The sequence below is a fragment of the Mauremys reevesii genome, linkage group 7 (assembly GCF_016161935.1).
Source record: "Mauremys reevesii isolate NIE-2019 linkage group 7, ASM1616193v1, whole genome shotgun sequence".
In the NCBI taxonomy this organism is placed as follows: Eukaryota; Metazoa; Chordata; order Testudines; family Geoemydidae; genus Mauremys; species Mauremys reevesii.
This window is the reverse complement of record NC_052629.1, coordinates 41,527,452-41,552,494: the sequence shown is the minus strand read 5'-3', so window position 1 is coordinate 41,552,494 and position 25,043 is coordinate 41,527,452. Positions and strand designations below refer to the sequence as shown.

The following is a 25,043-nucleotide window of genomic DNA, read 5'->3' as shown; positions in this document are numbered from 1 at the left end:
GCAACCCAAGCCTTATCCAGCCAAGACAGCTAGCATTTGAAAAATAAACAACTGACTGTGACTGATTCAGTGACTGATAATTTCAGACACTGGAAGTGCTAATGTGCATTTGATATTCATGTCAGACTCTGTGCCATTTGGTTTCAGGCACCTTTAGCTCTTTAAAAATGAGGAAAATGGGGGAAGAAAAAGGAAGAGCCTCTATTAATCCCTTTGAACTTTGCAAAGATGGAAATGAATGAAGACACTCTCCTATCAGGCATCTGCTCTCTTCACCCCATTCTGATCCCCGTGTTCCATGGCTTTGCAAGCAACTCAGTGGAGGAATCTCCCAAGGCTTCTTGTCAGGTTAGTTGGCATAAGAAGGAGAAAAGGAAGACATCACTCTTACCAGTCAGCTCCTGCGGTATTACCAATACCAGTTCCATATTAGGTGAATCCATCTATACTACACTCTGCTGAACTTACACCTTCTGTTTCTGTGTAACACTAAGTGCCCACAGCATGAGTAGTTAAAGTTACAGTAAGATCCAGGATGCTGAGCTGATAACACCTTGGGGAGACCTAGCAGTTTCCATGAAGAAGAGTCAGATTCCCAAAGCAATCACCATCAGGTGCGGAATACACATAACCTATAAAGACTATACCAGGAATCTAGTGGGCTGAGAACAGACTCCGAGCAGGAACTATGGTCTAAGCCTGAGTGATCACAGACTCTTTCTGTAGACTTGGGCAAGTTTACTTAAACTTTTAGTTTCTCTTTTTGTAAAATATACATAATAATTCATGTTGTTCAGCTATTTGAAGACAGAAAGCACTTTATAACTGCTAAGTATTATCCTTGCACTCCTAACCACCACCCCTATCATGCTCCTCACCCTGCTGCAAGCTCAAGCCCTTTACAATTAGATTTGCATGCCTGGGTTTCAATGGCTTTCACGCAGTGAAAGCAGAGGAGAACAGGTGAATGGGGTCCTGATGATTGACTTCTGTTGACTGTTTCCATGAGACCTCAGAGAGCAGCTAGGTCTCTCCACTGCATCACCCTCTGTAGCTCAGACACAGCAAATGTTAGAGACAGACTGAGTTTATTTAGCCACCAGATTTCAACTCTCTCCTCAAAACTACTATAATGTATTGGGCAGTATCTTACAGGCCCATAAGGCTTGGGTTTGCAAAGCATCAAAGGGAGTTAGGCACTCTACCTTTCAATGAACTGGGTTCCTAACTCCCTTCGGCACCTTGAAAATCCAGCCTGACATTACTAATGTTATTTTTGTAAAGGAACTCTCGGCAAGAATTTTTTCACTCTGCTTGCGGCTCACACCAATATCAGTTTATGAGCTGCTTCCGCTAGCTCTGCAAGAGAAGATTATGAACAAAAATTATTCCTTAGATGTGCATGTACCTGCTAAAATCACTGATGATGCTGGTGCTCATACAAGGCTACTTCTCAATCAGAAACACAAGGGGTGGGGTCAGATGGGTTTTATTTAAAAAAAAACAAACCCAAACCCCACATTTGAGAGGGAAAGGAATGCTATTTCTTTAGGTTGCTTTTATGAGGGAATTTCAAATAATGGAGAGAAGAGTGTATGTGCGTGCATATATATTTACATGTACAAACATGTAAATACAACACATGTACTGTATCGTATGCAGACGATATATTACGTATATACCCACGGGTGCTGGGTGATCTCGCTCTATGATATAAAGGCAACATCTGGTGTTTACAACAGGAAACTGCAAGACAGGACCCTGGAGCATTACTCTGGTTCTGCCACTTATGTAGTCCGCGGGCTTTGGGAGGTCACTTAACTTCTCTGCGTATTATTTTACATATCCAAAGCATGAGCAGAATGGTATCTATCTATCTCACAGGGCTTGTAAAGCCCTTTAAGATCCTTGGATGAAAGGTGCTATGTAAATGCAAACTCCTGGGGGAATTCTGTGCCACTGCACATGTGCAGAATTTATGTCCCCTGCAGATTTCTTTGCTTCCCAACAGAAAAATGACTTTCTGATGGGGAAGCAAAGGGAAGCCATAAGAGTGGTCATGTGACCCTCCCCAGCAGTATTTTTCATGTTCCCAGGGCAGCTGGCAGAGAGGTAAATCACTGTGGGGCAGGGGATGGGACTGGGGAAGACCCAGCTGGTGGCTCCTACCCTGCACCAGGCTCAGCTGCTAGTCCCAGCTGGCCCCTGTTTTCTCCCCTGGCTGTAGGAAGCTCTGCAAACTCTCCCAGCCTGCATGCTTCCTGCACCCATCGTGCCTCAGGTGCAAGGGGAGGGATCACTGTACAGGGAGCAGCTCCCCTATTTGCCCAACCCCTGTGCATCCAGACCCCCTCATGCTCAGACATTCCTGCTGAGCCTCACCCCCCTTGCACCCAGAACCCTCCCTGACAAGCCCCACTCACCCTGCACCACCCCGATGAGCCACCTGCACCTGGATCCCCACCCTACCGAGCCCCAAGCAGCTGAAACCTGGATTCCCACCCCACTGAGCTCAACTCTGCCAGCATCTGGCCCCCCCACTGAGTCCCCCAAACCAAGACCTCCCTGCCAAGACCTCTATCCCCCACACACCCAGACGACACCTCCCCCGCTGAGCCCCAGCCACCTTCACCTGGATCCCCCTGCAGAGTCCCATTACCATTGCACCCAGAACCTCCCAAAAAGCCCGTGCATCCAGATCCACCCTGCACACAGATCCCCCACTGAGCTGCCTATACCCAGATTGCCCCACACAGAACCCTCTCAACCACACCTGGATCTCCCCACACTAAGCCCCTGCACACTTGGATCCTGCCCACACCTGGTGCACCTGGCATGGAGGGACAGGGCCCTGGAGTGTTTCTGGGGCAGGCCACGTCCTAGCTCTGTGTCAGGGTTGGATGCAGCCTCATCGCTGAGTCCGTGTCCTGGGGGGAGCTGCACAGTGATCTCCCGCCTCTGTGCAGCCAGTGGCCTGTGCTCCCCAGTGCCATGCTGGAGCCTCCACATTTATTTGACAAATAAAATTTGCAGAATTTTTGCAGAATCTTAGAATATTGTACGCAGAATTTTTATTTTTTTGGTGCAGAATGCCCTCAGAAGTACGTATTCTTACTAAAGTAGAAAAACGGCTGGGGCACTGACATCAAGCATGTGGACATACTCATCTGGCAGTGCCCATGCTACTAGCCATTAGTATGCCATGATGAGAATTGCCTGCTTGGGGTAGGACTTTGTGGGGAGTGGAAGAGTGCAATGGAAGGCACAGCTGGTACTTACAAACACCTCTATGGTGATGGGAACAGTGCTGTTAAGTGATGGGACACCAGCATCCTTGGCCATCACAGTCAGATAAATAACTCCATTGGAGACTTGCTCATAATCCAGAGGACGAGTCACACTTATCACTGAAATGGCATAAAGCATTGGAGTAAATGCAGCTGATACTAGCCCATTTCACAGCTAACACATACACCCGAGCACACGCACGCACGCATCAAACAGCAGCAGCAGAAGTCTGTCTGGTACAACTCCTGGAGCAACGCATTTAGATCTTGTCTACGCTAGGAAAATCTGAGTTTTTATTCCTCACTGATATAACTGCACTTGTGCTACCACTGGCAGCAGCTGGTCACAGTGCTTACAATGCCAGAGCCCACCATGGCTAGCACTGGTGCAGTTGCTCCAGTGCTGATAACCACAAATGTTTCCAGGGTCGATGCACCCTTAGTAATCCACAGAAGCATTTACTCTGAGTCAGCCTCAGTCACTCAATGGCGGTATAGCCAGCCCCTCTTCAGAGCGGGCACCAGCTCCCACCCCTCCCAGTAAAGCAATTGCATTTCTTAGCAGAATTGCCCTGATTAAGGCCAAGATTTTCAAAAGTAACAAATGTAGGGGGGAGGTCTCAATTTTGAACTACAAAATTGAGACACCTTAAAGGGGCCTGATTTGCTCCTTCTGGGGGAAGCAGGGACCCAAACTTTCCTGAAAATCAGCCCCCAGTAAAGTGGCCTGAGCTGGGAACCCCATACCCGAAGCACTCAAAATGACTAGTCACTTTTGAAAATCTTGGTTGATTCTTCTCCTGATACCAGGAGTCAGAAGAACAGCACCGAATGGCACATCCACACACCACCTTCTGTATGCAGCCAATGCTGCAGGCTCTAGCCCATGCCCAAGGAGAAGGCTAATGTATATAACCAAGCCACCACTCCCACCTGAGTGCCACTCGGCCCGTTACCCCTCCCCCTCGTGGCGCACCCTACCAGTGCCCCAACAGCGCTCACCTCCATACCCTTCAGAGACACTAATGTCAAACGAACTTCGGAAGGCTGACGCTTGCACGATGCTGTAAGTGATCTGGTTATTCGGAGAGGAATCTTCATCAGTTGCCTAGGTTGAAGCAGAAAAAAGCCCCAGTGTTATCATATAAACACAGACGCTGTCTCTGAGAAATGCTGCAGCCTAATACGCAGAGAAGAGAAGGCAAACAATTTTGGGGAAAAGATGGGAAGAGAAGGGGCTAGGGAGAAATGAACAGTATAGAAGGGAGGCAGTAGTGGTATGGGAATGGAGATCTGTAAATGGATGTTCCTAAGGTTTATATCAGCCTTTGCCCTAGTCTAAATATGGTCATAACTAATTCTAGGTGGTGAGCGTGGGGGTCTGTCACAGATCTGTCTGTGGCAGGGTGCCCCCGTTAGGCTACGTGGAAAGTGCCTGCATCTGTCCAATTACTCCATTCTCATCCACACAGCAGGTGCTATGGGGTCTTTTCAGCATGCCAGTGCTCACCTTCAGGCTGGGGCCTCTCATTCCCTCTCTGTGTCCCCAGTGATGCCACCAAACAGCCTCTGGCCAGCAAATGGGGTTAAAAGAAAGGCAAAGAAAAACCTGCAGGCAGCTCCCTCCAGACTTCAGAGGGGCCTGGGAGTATCAGCGTCCACTTCAGAGTTCTCTGGGATCTAGTGCAAGCCTCAATTCTTTCCCCCTTCAGCTCAGGGGTTCTGTACCCTCCTCCTGCGAGGGCAGGGCTCTGCAGCTGTCAGTGCTCTCTCCAGGCCTGCCTGGTCTGAGTGGAGTTCCCTCTTTTTTAACTCTTCCTCCAGTCCTGGCATGATTTGCAGGTGTGGTGAGGCGGGGCCGCTCCAGCCCAAAGCAACTTCTTAACCCCTTCCATGCTAGGGCGGAGTTTATATATTGCATCACAGGGTCCCTTACATTGTAACAAGCAGAAAGGCTTGGTTTCCTCTTGCTGTTTTCTTCTGGACTACCCTTTTATCCTCATGTTTATGCCAAATAACCTTCCCTCCTCTCACTTACGTGTGCCTTGGATAAGGTGTCCTCCTTCCTTCTGGACTGCTTGCCAGAGTTTGTGAGGGCAAGACAGAAACATTCACTAATGATAGACACCACCTTGCTCTGTGAATTGGTGAGCAGCAAGAGATGACAGAGTTTTGAAATCATCATCTCTCTTCACATCCCACCACAGAGAGAAGAGTCACTGTGTCTTAAATGCATCTTCTCCATTCCCTCACACCTATAAAGAATAGACACTTAGATCTAAAATATCTAAGAGATGACCACAATACTCTTACAGTACTCACACAGCCTGAGTTTACTGAAGACGGATACCAGCATGAAGAAAACTGCAAAAGGCCTAGTTTATTCTTGTCATGCTCAAGGAGACAAGTGGATTCCATCATCTCTTGTTTTAAACAGAAAAAGCTTACAATTTGATCAGCAACAAACTGCTCAACTCCCACAGGTAAATGCGATTTCATCAGGAAGGGATCTGATGATAATGAAGATAAGTTTGCATTCTGGAGAAAGCTTTGCTAGTGGGTATGGTACACTCCAGGGGTAACTCTGGCGATGATACAGCTGGGATGGGAAATTCTTGTGACTCGCCTCCTCTTTGCTAAGCATGGCTTGTCTACATTTGTGGAGCTTGTCCACCCGTGTACAGCTTGTCATGCCAGTGATGAATTTTGAAGTTGAATAAGCTTGTCTCAAATTTCAAACCTATCAAAATGGAAATTCCACTGCCTTCAGTAATTCTACATTTCCCTTTAACAGTATGTTCCTGTCCTTCTATAGCCCTGCATTTCACAGGAACTCCAAAGCAATGATTATACAGACACTCATAATGGAAACTCAGCTCTCCCAACCTCTCACACATTCTTCTCTTTACTTAGCTGAATTCATTAGCATCTTTCCAATCCTGTCATAAAATCCAGAGCGCCTTCAGGGAAGTCCCAATCACTCAGTGTAATAAAGTCTGATACAGTAAATCCTGCACACATCCAAGGAAGCCACGGTGGGAGGAGGGGAGGAAAGGGACATGGGGAAAGTCTAGGCTGCTAGAGAAGCAAAGTCAGTTGCATTTCACAATAAGGAGTAATTAAAGCATGCAAAGGAGCAGATGGTCTGCAATTCCTTCTCCTCCTTCCTCCCACAACCCCATATTCCTGACCAGTAACACTCCTGTTTAATTGCATCCATAAAGGGTTTAATTATAGTGGGTAGCTCTCTCCGTGGGGCTTCACCACCCGGGCTTCAGACTGCTTTCAAATGGGAGGGGATGACAGAGAGCAATGATGAATAAAAAAGAAATTAAAAGAGTGAAGAGAAAAAAAGACTTAAAATGCACTTTATGCTGTTTCTCTCCTCTTCCTGGCCCATCTGAGACTTACCCTAGCTGGAGAAATCCTGGATCACAGGTCCCCCTAATAATATTGACCACTGTGTATCTGGAGAAAAGGAAGTATAGTAGAAAGTGAATCGGTGCTTCCATTTCTTACCCTGAGACGGACCACCTGAGTGACTGAAGGCTCATTTTCCCGGAGAGCCCCCAAATAGGATTCTTTCTGGAAAGTGGGGACATTATCGTTGACATCCAGAACGTTAATCCTCACTCGCCCTGTAGTCTCTTCCCCACCCCCGTCCCTGGCAATCACAGTCAGAGTGTAGCGCTGCGTCGTTTCAAAGTCTAACCGGGCGATCAGTGTGATCACACCTGTGTCTTTATCCAGAGAGAACCTGTCAAGCAAAACAAGAGGGGGAGCAGAGGAGTTACCAAATCAAACCCTCATTTCAGGCAGACAGGAAACAGCAGCCTGAAACAACATTGTAAGAAAGAGGCATAGATGAGAAATTGGAAAAGGTTTGATGCTGTGCGCATCATCTCATAGGTTCCTCCTGATGGTAACATTTCACAGTACTATAGCCTCTTCCAACTGAAGATCTCATTGTACTTTTCAGACACTGATGCACCCTCAGCCTCTGGGTGGTAGGTGTTATCTACCCCATTTTACAGACAGAGCAAATGAGGCACCAGGAAAGTTAAAGCCAAACTCCTGAAGAAACTGAGGCAAGAAGAGGTCAAAGACAAAATTTTCAAACTCTGGCACCCAAATCCACATTTAAACCCTTAAATAAGCAACCTGATTTTCAAAGGGGCTGAGCAGCTGCAGCTCCCATTGAAGTCAATGGAATCACATCCGGGATGAATTTTGTCCCTTTTACGCCTTAATGTCAATACCATATTCCTTCCATTGTAGCAAAAGACTCCCAATCACTCACCCATGGCAGCAGTGAGTCTCATGTGTAGCTCTAATACTATCATATAAGTTGTTGTTAAGTGTATGTGTTGGCCTCTAGTTACATATTTGTGCAGCTAGGTCCTGATTTAGCAAAGCAATTAAGTGTGTTTCTCTTTAAGCACAGGCTTAAGTCCTGTTAATTTAGCAAGCCTGTATGGAGCCCAACAACTCATGGCTGAACAAGAGCCTATCTTTTAAAAAACACCCAGCCCAGATTTAAAGACTCAAAGTGATGGACAATCCACCACATCCCTTGGTAACTTGTTCCAAAAGTTAACTATCCTCACTGTTAAAATTTGCACTTTATTTCCCGTTTGAATAGGTCGAGCCATGGATGATGTTACACATTTCTCTGATATACTAAACCTCAGTCTAGTACCAGAAAACTTCTCTCTGTGCAGGTACTTATAGACAGCTTGAGTCTTCTCTTTGATAAACTAAATAGACTGAGTTCTGTAAATCTCTCATCTTAAGCTGTGCCTGACAAACCTCAAACCATTCTTGTAGCTTTTTTCTAAACCGTCTCCAATTTTCCACTATCCTTTTTCCAAGTATGGACACCAAAACCAGATATAGATCTGGACTGATATGAACTGGCAGAGATGGCTTGAACAGTATCCACACTTAGTACAGGGCTGATACCATTGGAGTCAATGGAAGTTTTACTATTCTCAATAGGAGTAGGATTAAGCCCTCTGGTATGATCCAGCCCTGTCTGTCCCTCAATTTATGAGCACCCAAACCACATGAGGAATTTAAATAGAAAACAAGCCATTTAAAAACTGGAATAGGCCTTCTATTAGGGTCAATTTGCCCTCCCTGTAACAGTTTATGGTAGCCTCTCTTTCAAGAAAGACTTCACAGATTAAAGTTACCAACATTCCAATTTTGTAAATTCATGGCAAGACTGAAAGGGGATTTTAAGGAACTGAAACTATCGGAGGGGTTTTGTCGCACTTACCTGTCAGGATCATCACTGAAAAAATAGCTGACTTTCCCATAACTGCCCACATCATTGTCAGTTGCCTAAAAAGTTTAAGTACAAAGGGAATATTAATAACAAAGATGTTTATGAGAATTTCAGCTTAAAAAGTAAATTCTGATTAGGAAAACATATAAAAATCTATAGGAATCTTAATTCAACCTCTCCTTCATATAGCTGCTGCATTGACCAGATGGTTCCTTGGACATCCTTCTAGGTTACCTATATGCTCCCTGTTCTCTAGGATATCTTGCAGAAAGGGTGCAGGTATGGGGTTGTTACACTCCCCTCTGCAATTCCTCTGAGGGGATAACTATTTAACTCTGCTTTTCTGATCCTCCACCCTGCCATGGCTCCCTATAGCAGGAGCTGCACCCAAAATCCGTTCCAAGTGGATATACAAATCCAGTGCTGCTTTCTGCCCCTGCTCCTTACAAGTGAATTAATAGGCTAGCACCAGTGCAGATTTTGTTAGCTGACATTTTTCACCTAATAAATCTGGGACTCAGATGTTTTTGCTTTCCTGAAATGTATTCTGTGTATGTCCCTGATTCATAGTCTGCCCTAGATAACAACACTCCATCAAATCCTCTTTATACCATGTCCACAAAACTTTAGCAGTAGGAAACTTTTCATATACTCTAACTTACATACCAAGATGAGCTGGCACAGTAAATAGCACACACAAAAATACATCTGTGAACAATGGGGCATAATAAAAGACAGAGAAAACTGAAAAGAAAATTAATACAATGATTATGAAAGACAAGATGCTTGAACTGTCCATGATACAATCCTGCAGAAAAAAAGCATTACAAAAATCCACACAATAAAATGAGGGGCAGTTACACTAACATGGGGTGGGAGTGGGGGATGACTCCAGAGAAAATTGCAAAGCCTGATTTGCCAAGAAAAGAAAATAAGACATAAAAGTGTGGCATTTACAGAAGGGAGTCACAGTCCATATAACTGAGGTCAAGCAATCCTCAATTAAAAGTAGGTAAAAGGGCATTCCCACATACTGGGTAATTTACTGTCCTCATTTCTCATGTTCAATGGCAACACCCATCGACGCCAGTCTCAATCATGTGAAGATGCAGAAGTACCAAAACTGAGATTGAGGCACATTTTTACTATTTACTTAGTGTTGACAATGTGCTTGTCGCTGTACAAAACACAGACATGAAGACAGATCCTGCCCCAAAGCTCTTACAGTCCAAAATACAGATACTCTAGGCAACCCAGAGATGGGAACCATTTAAAGCTTTGATTTTTATGCCAACTCACTTTACGTGGCCTTACAAGGACAAAAGTAGAGGGAAAATACCAACAGGCATGTACCACAGCAGATTTCATCATTTTGTATAATCTTATTTACATTTTCTATTCCCTGTTCAAATAACTCTGGTGTTTAAAAGTCACCTAAGCGCTAGCTCAAGCACATGAAAACTGGCTTTCACTCACCCTGGATCTTTACAACAGATCTGGCACTCAATGTCTTTTGGGACAAGTCCATTGTCACATTGTTTTATTTTTCCTTGATAGCAAGTGGACTAACTGCGGTTTATCATTCAATACAAATACCTAGTAGAATGTGCTGCAGTAGGAAAGAAAGACGCAAAACCTATTCATGCATCTGAAATATGAAATCATATCCTGCTTTCCCACTCAGGGGCTCTTCTGATGCCTGCTGGAGGACAGAGAAAGCTCCCATAGTTGTAAACTCCATGCTCACTCTCCACACTCCCTTCACAATGAACATCCCTCTCCACGACTGAGGAGGATTAGACAGTCAATTTTCTCCCTTAAACTTCTGGACGAGTCACCACTGGTCAATGCTAGATACTCACCCCAGCCCACAATTTCCATGGTGGTGGGGTTTTTTAATCAGAGGAGCCAAAACACCAGTTCTCAGACAAGTTAGAACCCAATTCTGAAAAGTATTTTCCTGGAAAAGAAGGATGGCTCCTGTGGTTAGGGCCTGGGACTCTAGACACCCTACACACAGGAATTCTGTGGCAGCTCAAGGAACTGTGAGACTTTGGGCAAACCACTTAGTCTCTCACTGCCTCAGTTCCCCTTCTCTGAAACGACGCTATTAGCACTCCTCTACCTCACCAGAGTGTTGTGAGGATGAATACATCAAAAGCACCAAGATACCATGATTATGGGAGCCAAATAAGTATCTAAGATGCACAGATAGAATCCTAACTGGATACTTAAGGGCCCCTTTTTGTTGCAGCAACAGACATGTAATAAGAAACCTTTGCAAAAATTGTCCTACTTCAATACCCCCATAATCACTTTTTCTGCACCCTTATGTTTCTGAATTATCCAAACAACAGTAGACACCATTCACTGTCAATATTTCACCATAACAATAAAATACAGACTCTGAAAGGGACAGCTTCATGGTCTAAAGGTCAGGTTGGAAAACTCAATCTTGTTACAACAAAAGATTCAAATCATAGTAGGGTCAACTCAGCTTTTTACCCTTCCAAGGTAGCTAAAGTGAGTGACATGCATTTCTGTGCCCCCCCTTCAAACGAAACCTTAACAATAAAAAAATAAAATAAAAAGGGTCTCATCTCCTCACCCTGGATATTAAGGATCCCAAAGCACTTTTAGTAACAGCAGGGATATGCCCTGTTGCCCTTATTCCAAAGTCTCCCCTGTTCAACTGATGTGCCGAGTGCCCCAGAGGGATGTGCACTGCAATCATGCTCACGCCTATGGTAGCTCATAAATGCATAAGAAAATATATGGGGACAACATGTAAAATATCACTGTCAAGTGCCTGCACCAAATACCCCCAAAACATTGTTTTTAATTATCTGGGAATGTTGACACATTCTTTGAGAGAGAGAGAGAGAGAGAGAGACAGGATGGCTGTATGAGACACACACCTGGTCACACATATGAACGCAACCTCTTTTAGCGCCACACAATGTTCTGAAAGGAAAATTATGCAACGTTGCAAATACCTCTTTGTTTAGAAAGGTAAATGTTCTTTATGTAAGAAGAAGTTTGCTTAGCACAGAAGAGGAAAGAGGGGCTGAGCGCTGCTACTGTGCTTTTAGCTCCTAGCAGAATCTGAGGCCTTTCACCATCAGCAGCCCATCCATGTAAATCATTTGGAGCTGTGATGAGTTTCGCAGGCTGACCATGGCAAAATAATAACAACCTTCCCAGCAAAACGTGTAAAGCTCAAAGTGTCACTCTGGGTGAGCAAGGCGAGATTTGTGGATGTTTTAAAGTCTTTTCTCTAATGAATATATAAAAAATGTATGAATGGCAGCAAAGGAAAAGGACCAGAAAATTTTATTTTAAAATGAGAAAAGTGGAATAAAAATCCCAAACTATCTATTTTTTTTTTAAATGTCTTTTCTAAATTGATCCCTTGTCTGGGTTTCTTTGGTTCCAGTGGAACAGGGAAAGGCAGGGGCAGAAGCACATTTCATTTCGTAATGCCATCAAAGGGCTGTATTTTAGGGCTGGGGTGGAATAGAACACTCTCCTGCAACCTTCATGATTTATATGTCCTTGATTATCCTTGACAGAACAGATGTCCAAGAGTATCACAGGGGGAGGAAACCCCTTTAACGGTGCTTAGCTTGCCTAACAGTTATGGGAGTGGGGAGGAAGAAGGGGGTATGAACAGAGAGAGCATCACAGGCACAGAGAGAGGGAGAGAGAAGGAAGAGGAGCAGCAAATGCGAAAACTAACTGGAGAGAAATCATATATTTCTCAAAATGTCTTCCCAACTCAGGCAGTGAATTCTTAATGCCTAATGCTAGTTGAGTGACACTCCAGCAGTGCACACCTTTAACACCTGCTAGTACATTTAGCTGAACAGTCTTCTGCCTACTAATGCTGTAATGTTTGATTTATTTATTCTGTACATTACAATTTCATTAAGCAAACCACCCCCTGCCTTTAATTACAGCCAAGTAGCCAGGGAGAATCCCACCAGGAGACCAGTGATTCTGAAAGGGTCTCTCTCTCTCTCAATCCAGGCTGATATCACAGCGAGGGGGAAAGGGATAGCTCAGTAGTTTGAGCATTGGCCTGCTAAAACCAGGGTTGAGAGTTCAATCCTTGAGGGGGGCCATTTAGGGATTTGGGGATTGGTCCTGCTTTGAGCAGGGGGTTGGACTAGATGATCTCCTGAGGTCCCTTCCAACCCTAATAATCTATGATTCTAGGAGGCCTCTTACTACACACAGAGCCTGCCTCTAGAAAGCAGCATGAATCTTTTAGTTGCACACAGCAAATACTACATGGGGAACTGTGCAGTCCTGACTGCTTTGTTTGCAGTTGGTGCAGCAGGATGTTGCATTTACACTGAAGCTGTGATGGCAAACTCCTCTGAAGTGGGTTCTTCATTGCATTAAGTTCCATTTAGTTGAGACAAGGGAACCAGTTCCCTATATGTAACAGGGGACAGTGTTGCAGTCACTCTCTCCTTCCTTAGTCCAAGCACATGTCTCACTTCATTTTCCCCTCACAGTGGGGAGTAGCTGACACAAAACATTTATTTCTCTTATAAGCACAGCTCCTGCCACAATAAGCAAGGAGAGGTTTCTTACCAAACTACCGGCATATTTTCCCTCCTATGAATGAAAGTCTTGGAGGAGTATGAAGCAACAAAAGGGAAAACTTTGCAGGAAATGTCTCTGGTTTTGTTCTAATGCACAGCACCCTTCTTGAAGAGCATATCACAGTGCTGCATCCATATCCCTAATCACTCTGCATTAAGGAGGCACCCTGAATGCAGAGAATCAGAGCTTTGTCAGATGGGAAGGAGGACAAACAAAAGTAATTGCTGCTTGACTCTGTTCCTTCTTTCCCTTTTCTTCGTTCAACCTCCCATGCCTCTACAGTATTCAGGAGAACTGCTGTTTGGTCTGGCCAGGACTTCCCTGTAAGAAACCCACATACCTATCAATTTGCGACAGCTCAGCTCCCCCCAGCAAGCCTTCCGGGTGTTTATCCTCCCCTGCCAGCTGGAAGCTGAGAGGTTGCAATTTCCTGCTGGGGTAATCGTCCCGCATGCTCTTTCAGCATCAGGCTTCAGTTTTTCTTGGTTCAGAACTTGTCTTTGAGAAAAGGTTCTCTGAAGTCTTGAACCAAATGCATTCCACCCCATTAGGGAGAAGGCTAATGAGTGGTCACACAAGCAGCAGATTCCTCATTTTTGATCCAACCTCATCTTTGCACAGAGAGCTCTCAGGCTGCCCTGAGTTAATGTGGCCAGTACATCTATCCACAGGTGTCCAGATGGCCCTTCAGCCAAATGGTTCTCAGAGCCCCAACTGTTCACTGAGAAGGAATGGATTTCTGGCTACACCTTTATACAGCACATCAGTGCCCACTTTAGCAGGCTGTTAACAAATGAAACAGTACAAGGTGACAAATGCTGCACATTCCAGGTTCCCTTTATATACTGTTAGTACTATTGTTTTAATCAAAGATCCCTTCAGTTCTAACTTCGGTTCTTGTTGCTCCTGTCTCTTGCTTTGTTCAGATTAATTTCCTGTCAGTCTCTCTAACAAATCCACCATGATTGCTAGCTATATTACACAAATGTGGCATTGGGAATGAACAGACCCTGGACCTTCTGCTCCAAAAACACAGGCTTCTGTACCTTGAGGGACAAGAGAATCTCCATGAATTATTATGTTGCTTTCAGTCAGAGTTTATTTAGGCCAAGCTTGTAAATGCCAGGCACACTTGAGACATTGCTGTTACAAAGTGTCTAATAAATAAATATTTTCAAAACAGAAAACAAGTTAAAAATAAAAGTCAAATTCACGTCTATTGTATCAATTCACGCCACTGAAATCGATGGAGTTTCACCAGCATACCATGTGGCCAGGGGCGGCTCTAGAGCCCAGCGGGGCAAGCACCCGCCTGGGGCGGCCCTTTCCCAGGGGGGCGGCAGGCTGGGCCGGTGGACCTGCCGCAGTCATGCCTGCGGGAGGTCCACCGGAGCCCCGGGACGACCGGACCTGCCGCAGGCATGACTGCGGACGGTTCGCTGGTCCTGCGGCTCGGCTGGACCTCCCGCAGGCATGACTGCGGCAGCTCAACCGGAGACGCCGGACCAGCGAACCGTCCGCAGCTGCGGGAGGTCCAGCTGAGCCGCGCGACCAGCGGACCCTCCGCAGTCATGCCCGCGGCAGGTCCGCTGCTCCCGCGGCTCGGGGGCGCCTCCCGGGAATGATTGCTTGGGGCGGCCAAATTTGTAGAGCCGCCCCTGCATGTGGCCCAGTAGATCTGTTTTTGCTAAACTGGATTAAATGGGAAGGTGATCCAGCCATATTTGTTGTGGGCCCACGGACGGTGAATTCAGGATGAATCAAAGCAGACCTCAGAAATCTGCATGTTGTATAGTTACTGAAAACATCCTGTGTCATGGTGACTCTAAGCACACAGCAGCCATCCAACTCAAAAAGAGATCGTCCTTTATATTAGGCTGTCAAGATCCCTGTTATCACAGGCACAGTCCCCAGTTTTGATAAACACTGCAATTTAGTTTGAGGCACCAACTCTAGTTCCTGGGCCAGGAAGAAAATCACTTCTGCTGGTGTTAAGGAAAGGAAAGGAATAGCTCTGAAATTGCACACGCTCTGCAGAAATCTTCATTATTTCTCCTCTATTTCTGGGGTTAGGTTGGTGGATTTTTACTGCTGTTGACAGTGAAGAAGTAATAGCACTAGGCATAGCACAGGCAAATGGTGGGCAAGCTTCACACACATTGCTCTGATATTACACTTCAGTTTTGATATGCAATACCCCCTATTATTTCAGTCCTGGGCTTCCACATACCTCTGCCAATGCACATCAATCTGTAGCACTCTAATAGTCCAGCCCTAGGCCTCTCCTGAGCAGAGACTGCCAATCATATACACTTGTACAGTGGATTCATAGGGCCCGATTCTTATCTTACACTGATGTAAATCAGGAGTAACTTCACTGAAGTAAATGGAGTTACTCTGGTGAAACTGAGATCAGAATCAGATCCCTTCTGGGGTAAACTACACTTTATACCGCATGCCCACATCTATAAATTTTTACCATGCATGTTCAAGTCTTCATTTTAAGTGGCAGCGATTGCTACAGTTGCATGTTTTTTTCCCATTTTAATTGCACCTTCTTCCATTTGCTTATTACTTTCCCAAACTTCCACATATTACACTGAAATTTTCTAAGAGTGGTCACTGCTCAAAGATAAATCTGCACAAAAATCAGTTACCCTTTATTTAAAAACAAAAAGAGTGAAAAATTATCCTTTACTCATTCTTAACAAAACAATGCCTCTGCTCCCCAGCACATCCAAATCTTGCTGCTAAGTTTTTTGTTTTGTTCTGAAGAGCTCTACAGCTGAAATGACGGGGGTAGAAAGATAAAATTTGGGAAATAAAAGTCAGTGCTAAGCATGAATGCCTTGGAGTGTTTCTGGTGACAACAGGGTTTAAATTCACCACATTAGGATCCAATGAAAACTCACACTTTGCACATATGAAGCAAAATTAGAATGGGATTTTGTCACTCAACTTGTCAGGTGAACCAACCTGGGCCAAAGTGAGTGAGAGAGAGAGAGGTGGAGGAGGGGGCGGGGGGCTAATTTAGCTGCATAATGAAAAGGGACCTTTTAAACACAGTTATATTAGGTACCAAAATGCTTTTAAGGGTGGGATTTTCAAAAGCACTTAATAGGATGTGTGTTCCTGTTAGTTTCAGGTGCCTTAGAAAAATCACACTCTTAAAAACATTTTGGTACCAAACATTTTTTTGTTAATAATAAAACAGCTTGATGCAATTGAATCTTTCCACTATGACATCTAAAGGACAGATATTATCATTGCTATATCATCTGTATGGGTATATTTTACTGTGAAAAGATCAGACCATTATTATTAAAAAGTCACCATATACACATAGGCATTACTTCTTGTTTTCAACAGACATGACACCAAAACCTAGGATCTGAACACTCTTTGACCTTACAGGGTTTGAAAACCTGATTCACTCTAGTTTTCCGTGTGCACATCAATAAGCCAGATTTTTACCATGCCTATCCAGGAAAAGGATTTTCCCTATGTATGCCATGCCAAGGATTTTCAAAGGATATTCACTATGGGTGCCCATCTTCTTCAAATACTATTGCTCTCCAGTTGCAATGCTTGGTGTGTTCCTCTCATCCTGCCATGATCTTTAGATGTATTCTATTCATTAATGCCTTGCTTTATGGGGGACTCTTATCAGATGTGCGAGAGTCATCTTGGCAGCTGTTTAGGTGAGAAAATTACAGAACTAAGCTGAACAGCCCTGACATCCAGCTTGCCAATCAAGTGACACTGAGGTCTGATATGAGGGGGCATGAACTTTTAGATATTAATTTACAAGGTTTCTATATTTACAACTTGCTATGAAAAAATCTTTTAAAAAATAATAAAGAATAGACAATTTCTTCTCCCCAGAGCTTCCCCTCAGGAATTAGGATAATGGAACATTCCATAAACTCTTAAAACCAATGAAGGAGGAGGGGTATTTTTTGCCTGTCAGATCCCAGTGTTTAACCAGCCAGCACTTTGTTTCCTAAACCCCAAGTGCAGCGTAAAAGGACAGTAACAGTCAGATAAGGCGGCTTTTCAGAATGCTTGGATTGGCCGGTGATGAGGTAATGATTTATAACAGGCTTGACAATGCTACCGAGGGCTGGCATTACCAGCAAAACTAATTCCCTCATTTGGCCCTTTATAATTGCATTTGTAAGTGCTTATTTCAGTGATGGACAATGCTGGGGAAGTGTAATTTTCTTCTGCTGATAAAAAACCAACTAGGGGAAAAAAGAAGGTTAAAAGAAGGTTAGTGTAGTACAAGGTGAGCTGCTCCATGGGGCCGCATGTTGCACGTGAACTTTGGCAGCCCCTAGAGGGATCAAAACCACGTTCTGTACTGAGCTTAATTCTGTGATTTTCCAGCATGTAAAACAAAACTACTAACATATCGCACAGAAAGAGTCGTTGGCAATTCATGTCTGATTTCCTTCCTTCTGAAAAAAACCCTCCTCCTGCTCCAGCATCTTCCACACTCTTAAGTGGCAGAAGCAAGGCCAGGTACTAGCAATGACCCATCCAGCCTGCTGGCTCAGAAACAGCTTATGCTACATGTGCTAGCTACTCCGGGACAGTGTTGGCATGTGTTATTGCCATGCTAAAACACTAGCAAGCTCCTGAGGTAAACGACACTTGGCACTTTCAGTTGTAATTGTTTCTAATGGAAACAATGAGCCCAATTCTCTTTTCCCTTAAACAAGTTTTCCAGAGTAACTTCAGTGGCATTACTTCTGATTTACACCAGTGTAAATGAGAGGAGAATCAAGCTCAGTGGATGTTCTGGTGATGACAGGCCCATGTCATGTGATGAGCACACTCATACATCATGCAAAGGCAACCAGGGAAATAATGCAGGTTCCTGCTGTGTGTGACAGGAGACATGAGAAAAGGAAGAACACACACTTTGGACATATTTAATTTTTATGGTTGTCATAATATTTACCTTACAGAACCTTTTAGTTTTAAGGATGAAGTTCCTTAACGGTTCCTAACCCACAGGGAAGGAGACAGAACCACTGACGAGTCTAAATCTGATTAGCAAAGCTACCCCAAGGACTGAATAAGAAACCCACCCACTCACACTGGAGGACATGCAAAACACACACACAACCACTTACTTGGTTTACCTATCCCTACATGATTCCTGGGCTTCAGCTCTGCCCCTCTTCCCTTGCCCCCCCAACACCCCCCCCCAAAACACACACACGGCCCTAACAATCTGACACCAGACACAAGGGGGAAAAAAAGCAGAAGATTCTAGGGGATCCACATCAAGAATCAAATGTTTTTATGGCTGTTCATTTCCTGCACAAAAAATATTCAAATAGGGTCTGCCCAGTGTCACCTGCAAAGGTCAAACTGAAAACATGGGTCTATTGCTGTAGTTTTATGAGCTGTCACCGCTGCAGTCCATTTCTAGAGATCATTTATGTACAACCAAACTCCAGAAGAGTGCCAGAAAGACAAGATCTAAAGAAGCCACAGGAGTAATTCCCTGAACCACACTGCAGTGAATTAATATGCTCATGAGACAACATGCAGCTACACTGTATTACATGTGTGTACTGAGAGTTATATTTGTGGATAGAGACTAGCATATTGTGGGTGCTGCCATAATACAAACAAATTTCACATGTATGTGTGTACAAACACACAGAGGCACATCTCCTTCTCTTCTGTGTAGTTTTATCCTAATACATAAATATCTCTTGTACTCTCCCACAGACCACACACACTGTAATACATATATTCAAAAATACCCCCTCACACGTTCACACACCCCAGCCAATGCACAAACATTCCCCTCTCAAACAGACCTATTTTGCACACGTGTGTGTTCTCGCAACACCTTAAACCTGTCACACATGCACATACTTTCTCCCCTCCATTCCTAGGCACCTATCAGCCATACACACCAGCAGGAAGCTTGTGATGGGAATCAGCATGAGAGCAGCTGCTGCTCTAGACCTGCTACAAGACAAAAGGGGAAGCCAAAGCTGTAGAGCAGTTCTGCTCTTGTGCACAAATCTGCAGAAAAGGGCATGTCGTACAATTTGTTCAGGAAACAATAGCAATGTTTGACATGTCATAAGGATTGATGGAGCAGAAATTTACATGGGAGAATGCATTTTTAAACAGCTCCATGGAGCCCTGGTGCTTTGCCGGTAATGGTTTCAACATTCATCATTCACTGAGCCCCACTGAGTAACTCCTTAAACTACATGAGATTAACTCTACTCACAGCAGCTCCAGGGAGGCACAAAGAGATGAGGAAGGAAGGAGTTTAAAGACACAGGAGCATTTTCTACAAACAATGAGAGCAGAAGAATGCCTAGACTGTGAGAGCCCTTTAAAATACACCCTCTGAGCTCTGACAGTGCTTCTTGAATGCTTCCTCCACTGCCATGTTCACAGATCATCAATATGGAGGGGCCCTCCCAATTAAAAGGTTAGACTAACAGTCTTCTAATGAACACTTAACCCTTATGTGGTCACAATGTGAAGCACTGGATGTTTTCAGAGTACTGCCCAGACATCAGTTCATCTTTGCTGCATCCCTGTGAGGGAGGGAATATCATCCCCATCTTCATTTTATAGCTCAGGGAAGAGGCTCAAGTAACGTGCCCAAGGCCACAGAGTGGGGATTAAAACTCAGGAGTGCCCTATGTTGAATCCACTAGACTATGTGGCCTTCTATTCACTGCCTCTGACTGACTCTCCTGTGACCAACTCTCCAAAGACATCTACAGGATCTCTTATGGAACGTGTATATTTTTTAAAAAGAACAGGAGTACTTGTGGCACCTTAGAGACTAACACATTTATTTGAGCTTAAGCTTTCGTGAGCTGCAGCCCACTTCATCGGATGTAGCCCACAAAAGCTTATGCTCAAATAAATTTGTTGGTCTCTAAGGTGCCACAAGTACGCCTGTTCTTTTTACAGATACAGACTAACACGGCTGCTACTCTACTGTATATTCTGAGGTTCCCCAATGCTCAGAAACATGCTGGCATGGGGGTGGGGGGTGGAACACTGAACATACTTCAGTATAAGACACAAAAATGCAGACAGACACACATACACACAATCCTCTGCTGCAACCAGTGTTGTGTGCATCACTATGTCTACACTGCAATTAAATACCTGTGGCTGGCTTTTGTCAGGTGACTCGGGCTCACGGGGCTCAGGTTGTGGGCTGTAAAATTGCAATGTAGACATTTGGGCTCAGGTTGAAGCTTGGGTTCTGGGACCTACCCACATTGTAGGGGTTTGAGTCACAGGGGGCACACCGTGCTTGTGAGTACCACTGTGTTTGAGGCATACTGGGCAGATACTTCCTTGCAGCTTTGCCAAACCTCCTGTGATAATTTCATTGATTTAACAGTTGATCTACCTGAACCAACCTGCCACAGGGGGAGAGAATTCAGCCTCACTGCTCATTCGGTCTGGGCTCCCCTTTCTGCTCATAGATTTCAGCTGTAACCTAGAGGGAAACCTTCCCCAGCTCACTTTTCCTGGAATAAGATGGGAACTCTTCCCTCCTCCACCCCAAGTTAAACATGGTTTGCAGTGGAAATGGATCTTTGAGGTGATTGGCTAGCAAAAGCACAGTGGAAGAATAATTAATTCCTTTTGACTTGGAGGAACATGCTATGGAGTGGATGTGAACCTGAAGGGTCCTGCTACAAGATGGTTCTCATAATAAGAAATGAAAAAAGCCCTGGAGAGGTGGAAGGAGAAAATTGTATCTAGGGAAATAATGTTCCCATTCCTATTGAATCCCCATTACTGGGATTGGGGAGAAGGATAGCCATAAGCTGGAAGTGTGTGGGGTAGGGTAAGGAGTAGAAGAGGGCAAAGAATGGACTAATGGGAGGAAATGGAAGAGGTGGGAGGAGAGGAAGGAAGGGAAGACAGAGAGGATGGGAAGAGTGAGAGAAGAAATGGCAGGGGATAGAAATGGAAGGGAGTTGCTGCAGGTTTGCAATTTAATCCTAAAAACCATCTCACCAAATCTGGAACACAGCACATACTGTATAATGAAGCCATAAATAAAACCATCCCTTGGAGAGATCTAATTCAGCAAATCAAATGAAATTTAACCCCTTGCATGCAGTTCCTTGACCAGGTAATTAAAAAAAAAAAAAGGAATGCATGTTTTTCTGAGAGAGAAGGTGACCAACCCACCCTTTCCCTTCGTGGTGCACACACCCTTGAGGGAAAGGGTCCAGTTTCAGATGTTATTGCTATTAATAATTGCTGTCAAAGTGTTCAGTGCAGTACAAGGGACAGATATCAAATCCGTCTCCATCCTGGAGAGCTTGCAATCTAGCAGAGAGACATGGAGAAGACAGGATGGACTGGGAGACTCAGAGGAATGAATTACCTTCATTCATTGCAGCTCCATCCAATGGAAAAAACCCTGTCCCACCAACTGAATCTCTCGTGTTTGAAAGTATGAGGAGTTTGGTGTCTCTCTTCTCTGTCACCCCATGGGGCACAGTCATTGCTGAGTCTAGCTTAGGGAAATGGGGAATGCTGAATGACAAAAGTCAAACCCCAATACCTCCCCCACATTTCTCCTCCACTGCCTTCTCCCCGAGCATAACTCACACAGGCTTCACCCACCAGATGTAACAGTAGCCACCAGTCAGTGGATATGGATCATGTAACCTAGTAGGGGTATAACCTCTTGTAGCCTGACCCACGCCGAGCGACACAGGCCGTTGTTATAAAAGAGCATAGGCCTTTGATATGGTGACTTAGTGTCCTTATACCAGCCTTCTGTTCATTTGTCTTTCAGAAACTGCTGGAAGAAAGATGACAGAAAAATACTGAGACTAGAGGAAAAGGTTTTGGGCATCTTTTTTGGGGGGTGAAGAGCTCCCAACCTTTCCACTTCTGAAATCATCTTGGAGTCTCCCTTCATGTTGACATTATAGAGTCATACACATGAGAAAATGGTTTATCCTGTTGCACTCTGAGTGCTACTGGAATACTCAAACCAACCAACCAACTAATAATAAATGATACATCATGATCATAATAATAAGGTTGGGGTGATGATCACAGCTGCTAGGCAGATGGGGAGAAGGGGCAAGATTACCTGGGGAAAAGATGTCCCAAGAGGAATGAAGCGCATAAAGCCTTACGTCTATCACCCAGAAATGTTAAGGGTAAAATTTTAGAAAGGGCGTGAGTGACTCAGGAGCCTATGTCCCATTGACAGTCAAAGAAAATCTACTCTTTTGTCACTGCCTTTGGGAAGGCTTGGTTCAAGCTTTGTCCCGGGATCAAGAGACAGAGAATCTGCATGGAGGAGGAAAAGTATGCACTGTCATACCTGGTGCACCCCTGCTGGACACAGGCAACAAATTAATGACACTTGTGGCCTCTCCTGTGCAGCCTGCATTGCAGGAATGACAAATGGCCCTGGCAGGGATGATCTTTACAGAGGTGTGTGTGTGTGTCTTTATTCTCCTCCCAGCCTCTCCTCCTAATCAATAGCAATCCTCAGCAATACATATCAACTAAAAATACCCCCCCACCCCACCCCTAAAAGTCCACAGCTGCTGAGAGTATGGCCATGGTATCTGTTTAAAAAATGGGGAGATTCTTTTCATGCCACAACTGGAGGCTACAAGGAGTAGGGCTAGGGAGAGAAAGGAATGAGACAGCAGCCACAACAACCCCAGCCGATGAGAGAATTCCATTTAAGATGTCACTCTGCAGGCCAGGCAGGGCTGCCCAGGCAAAAGGAATGAAGCCTGACACTATGGCTGTTAGATAAAGGAGTTCCCAGGTTTGTTTGTTTGTTATTGTTGGGGGGGGAGGGTTATTCTCTTTTTTATTTAAAAACCAGGAAATAAAAATTGATGGGGAGCAAATTGCTTTGGCCAGAAGCTCTCTGCTTAAAAGAGTTGTAGCAAGAAAGCAATTACCTAATGTCAAAAACCTGTCAAAGCATCAGTGTGACCTGCCAGCCTCCCGGTGATGCTCTGTGGGGTGAGCAGCAGCAAAATGGGACCATGAAATGGGAATGAGGTCTGTGTACAATATGCCAAATTGCCTGCCTGGCTGAAAATACTCTAGTCCACCTCTCACAGAGCCTTAATCTTCAACATGGAATGTCGGATCTTAGCCATGAAAAGAAGGCGGCAAAAGGAAGATTCCCCCTCGCCCCTTTTGTAGGCTTTTTTAGGAAGTAAATTGGACAAAGGTGTTGTCTTATATTAACTCAGATATACAACACAGTTAGCTGTGCTCTATACCACAGCAACTTTGCTCTGTGCCTCAATACTGATCTGAGGAACCATTTCCAGAGATGAAAGAGAAGTTAACTCTCCTCTAAGACTGCCCACAAAGAGGCAATCAGTACCAGTTCCAACAGGAGTTTCATGGTATGGACATTTTTCCACTAGGAACTAGATTTGAATTGCACACTGACCAGTGAATGACCCATCATCAGGTAGTAATACCTTGCGTTACTGATCAAAGCCAAATTCATGACAGTGACTTAGAAATGAAAGGTTTTAGAAATGAAAAGCTCTGAATTCCCATCTGAGCCTGCCAAGCCATCCAATCCCACACCACTGGGCAACTTCAAAGCAATATTCAAAAGGTGAAACATTTTATGTGGCAACTTCTGGTCACAACTGATCAGACTCAAACCAACATCCTAGAGTAAAAAAGGCTACAGATGTCACCGTTTGTTCCCCAGCCATCCACTTCCTTGATCTTGGCCACAGGTGAACCAGGATCTAGTGAGGATTAGTTCTTCTATGTCCTGCTACCAGTCTCCAGCATCACCCAAACTTCATCATTGTTTCTACAATGTTAGCGAACAAATGGCTCTCTCTTCCATAAAATATCTGTCGGAAGTTGGTGTCCTAGCAAATAGCTCTAGTGATATTTACTGAATATTGTACTCCCTGAAAAGCAGCATACATACTGATTGTAACACAATTGGATATTTGGAAAGATAGAGACTGAATAGTTAACCGTAGGAATAATCATTTGGATACAAAAACAGATCAATGCCTGGTAGGAATTCCTCTTAAACTATTATAAATTCTGCAAATGAAAACTACATCTTCCCCAGTATCACTTTCAGGAACCTCTCTCTTTCTGTGTCATCTAAAGAGTGGAACTTGGGCAGGAGATTATAATCAGGCGCTACCAGAGATGACCTGCTGATCAGAATTAGCGAGCTGGAGCCGTGTAAAGGTGATTGGTTGGGGGGGAGGGAGGCGGAGAGGAAAGAAACAGGGAATCGAGGAGATGGAGGGCTGCTAAGAGCAGGACACTGTGAAAACTTAAAGTGGTTCTTGAGCAGCCTGAGAGTGTCGAGTCTGAAAGGATGCGAGGGGGAGGGGGGGTTTAAAACTAAACTAACAACCCAAGAGAGCTCTTGCTGAGATTGGCAGGGGGGAAAAAGGCCAATCAACCCCCCTGGGAATTACAAAGGCTCTTCCACCTCCTCTCCCAGCTGTTATAAAACACAATCAAGGGAAGCTGTTTTTTCTAACAGCAGACCCCTCGACATCAGCCCGCCACTAGAGCAGTTAGCACTGTTATCCATGCAGCAGCCGCCTCGATTTAGCACTGAGTAATTTACTGCAGTCAGGCTGTTAGTGGTTGGAGATTATGGTCTAAAATTTTATTCAGTAGCTATACTGAAGGCAGCCCTTTAGTAAAGAAGTAGACATTTACTCAGGGGTTCCACATACATTCTCTTCCCCCCCTTTTATTTTATTCCCCAAGGTGACACCAATACAATTTAGACATTCGCCTCACCAGGTTTTATTGGAGCTCTGTGATTGGGCCAG

At 44.6% G+C, this 25,043-nt stretch overlaps 1 protein-coding gene across 17 annotated transcripts in view; it reads right to left on the bottom strand.

Annotated features, from left to right (window-relative positions):
• CDH23 (cadherin related 23) overlaps positions 1 to 25,043 on the bottom strand; it is a 509,234-nt gene that overhangs the window by 183,358 nt on the left and 300,833 nt on the right. For 16 of the 17 annotated variants that reach the window (XR_005582753.1, XR_005582754.1, XM_039481214.1 and 13 more), the window contains 4 exons: positions 8,569 to 8,633; positions 6,807 to 7,044; positions 4,290 to 4,395; positions 3,280 to 3,407 (listed from right to left, as the gene is read on the bottom strand). Coding sequence is in view for 15 of the 17 variants with exons in the window: in XM_039481214.1 (XP_039337148.1) it covers positions 3,280 to 3,407; positions 4,290 to 4,395; positions 6,807 to 7,044; positions 8,569 to 8,633 (537 nt within the window). In the remaining 2 variants the exon portion in view is untranslated. Of the gene's footprint in view, positions 1 to 3,279; positions 3,408 to 4,289; positions 4,396 to 6,806; positions 7,045 to 8,568; positions 8,634 to 16,799; positions 16,885 to 25,043 lie in introns of those variants that run through there. The other variant, XM_039481222.1, reaches the window with a different exon arrangement.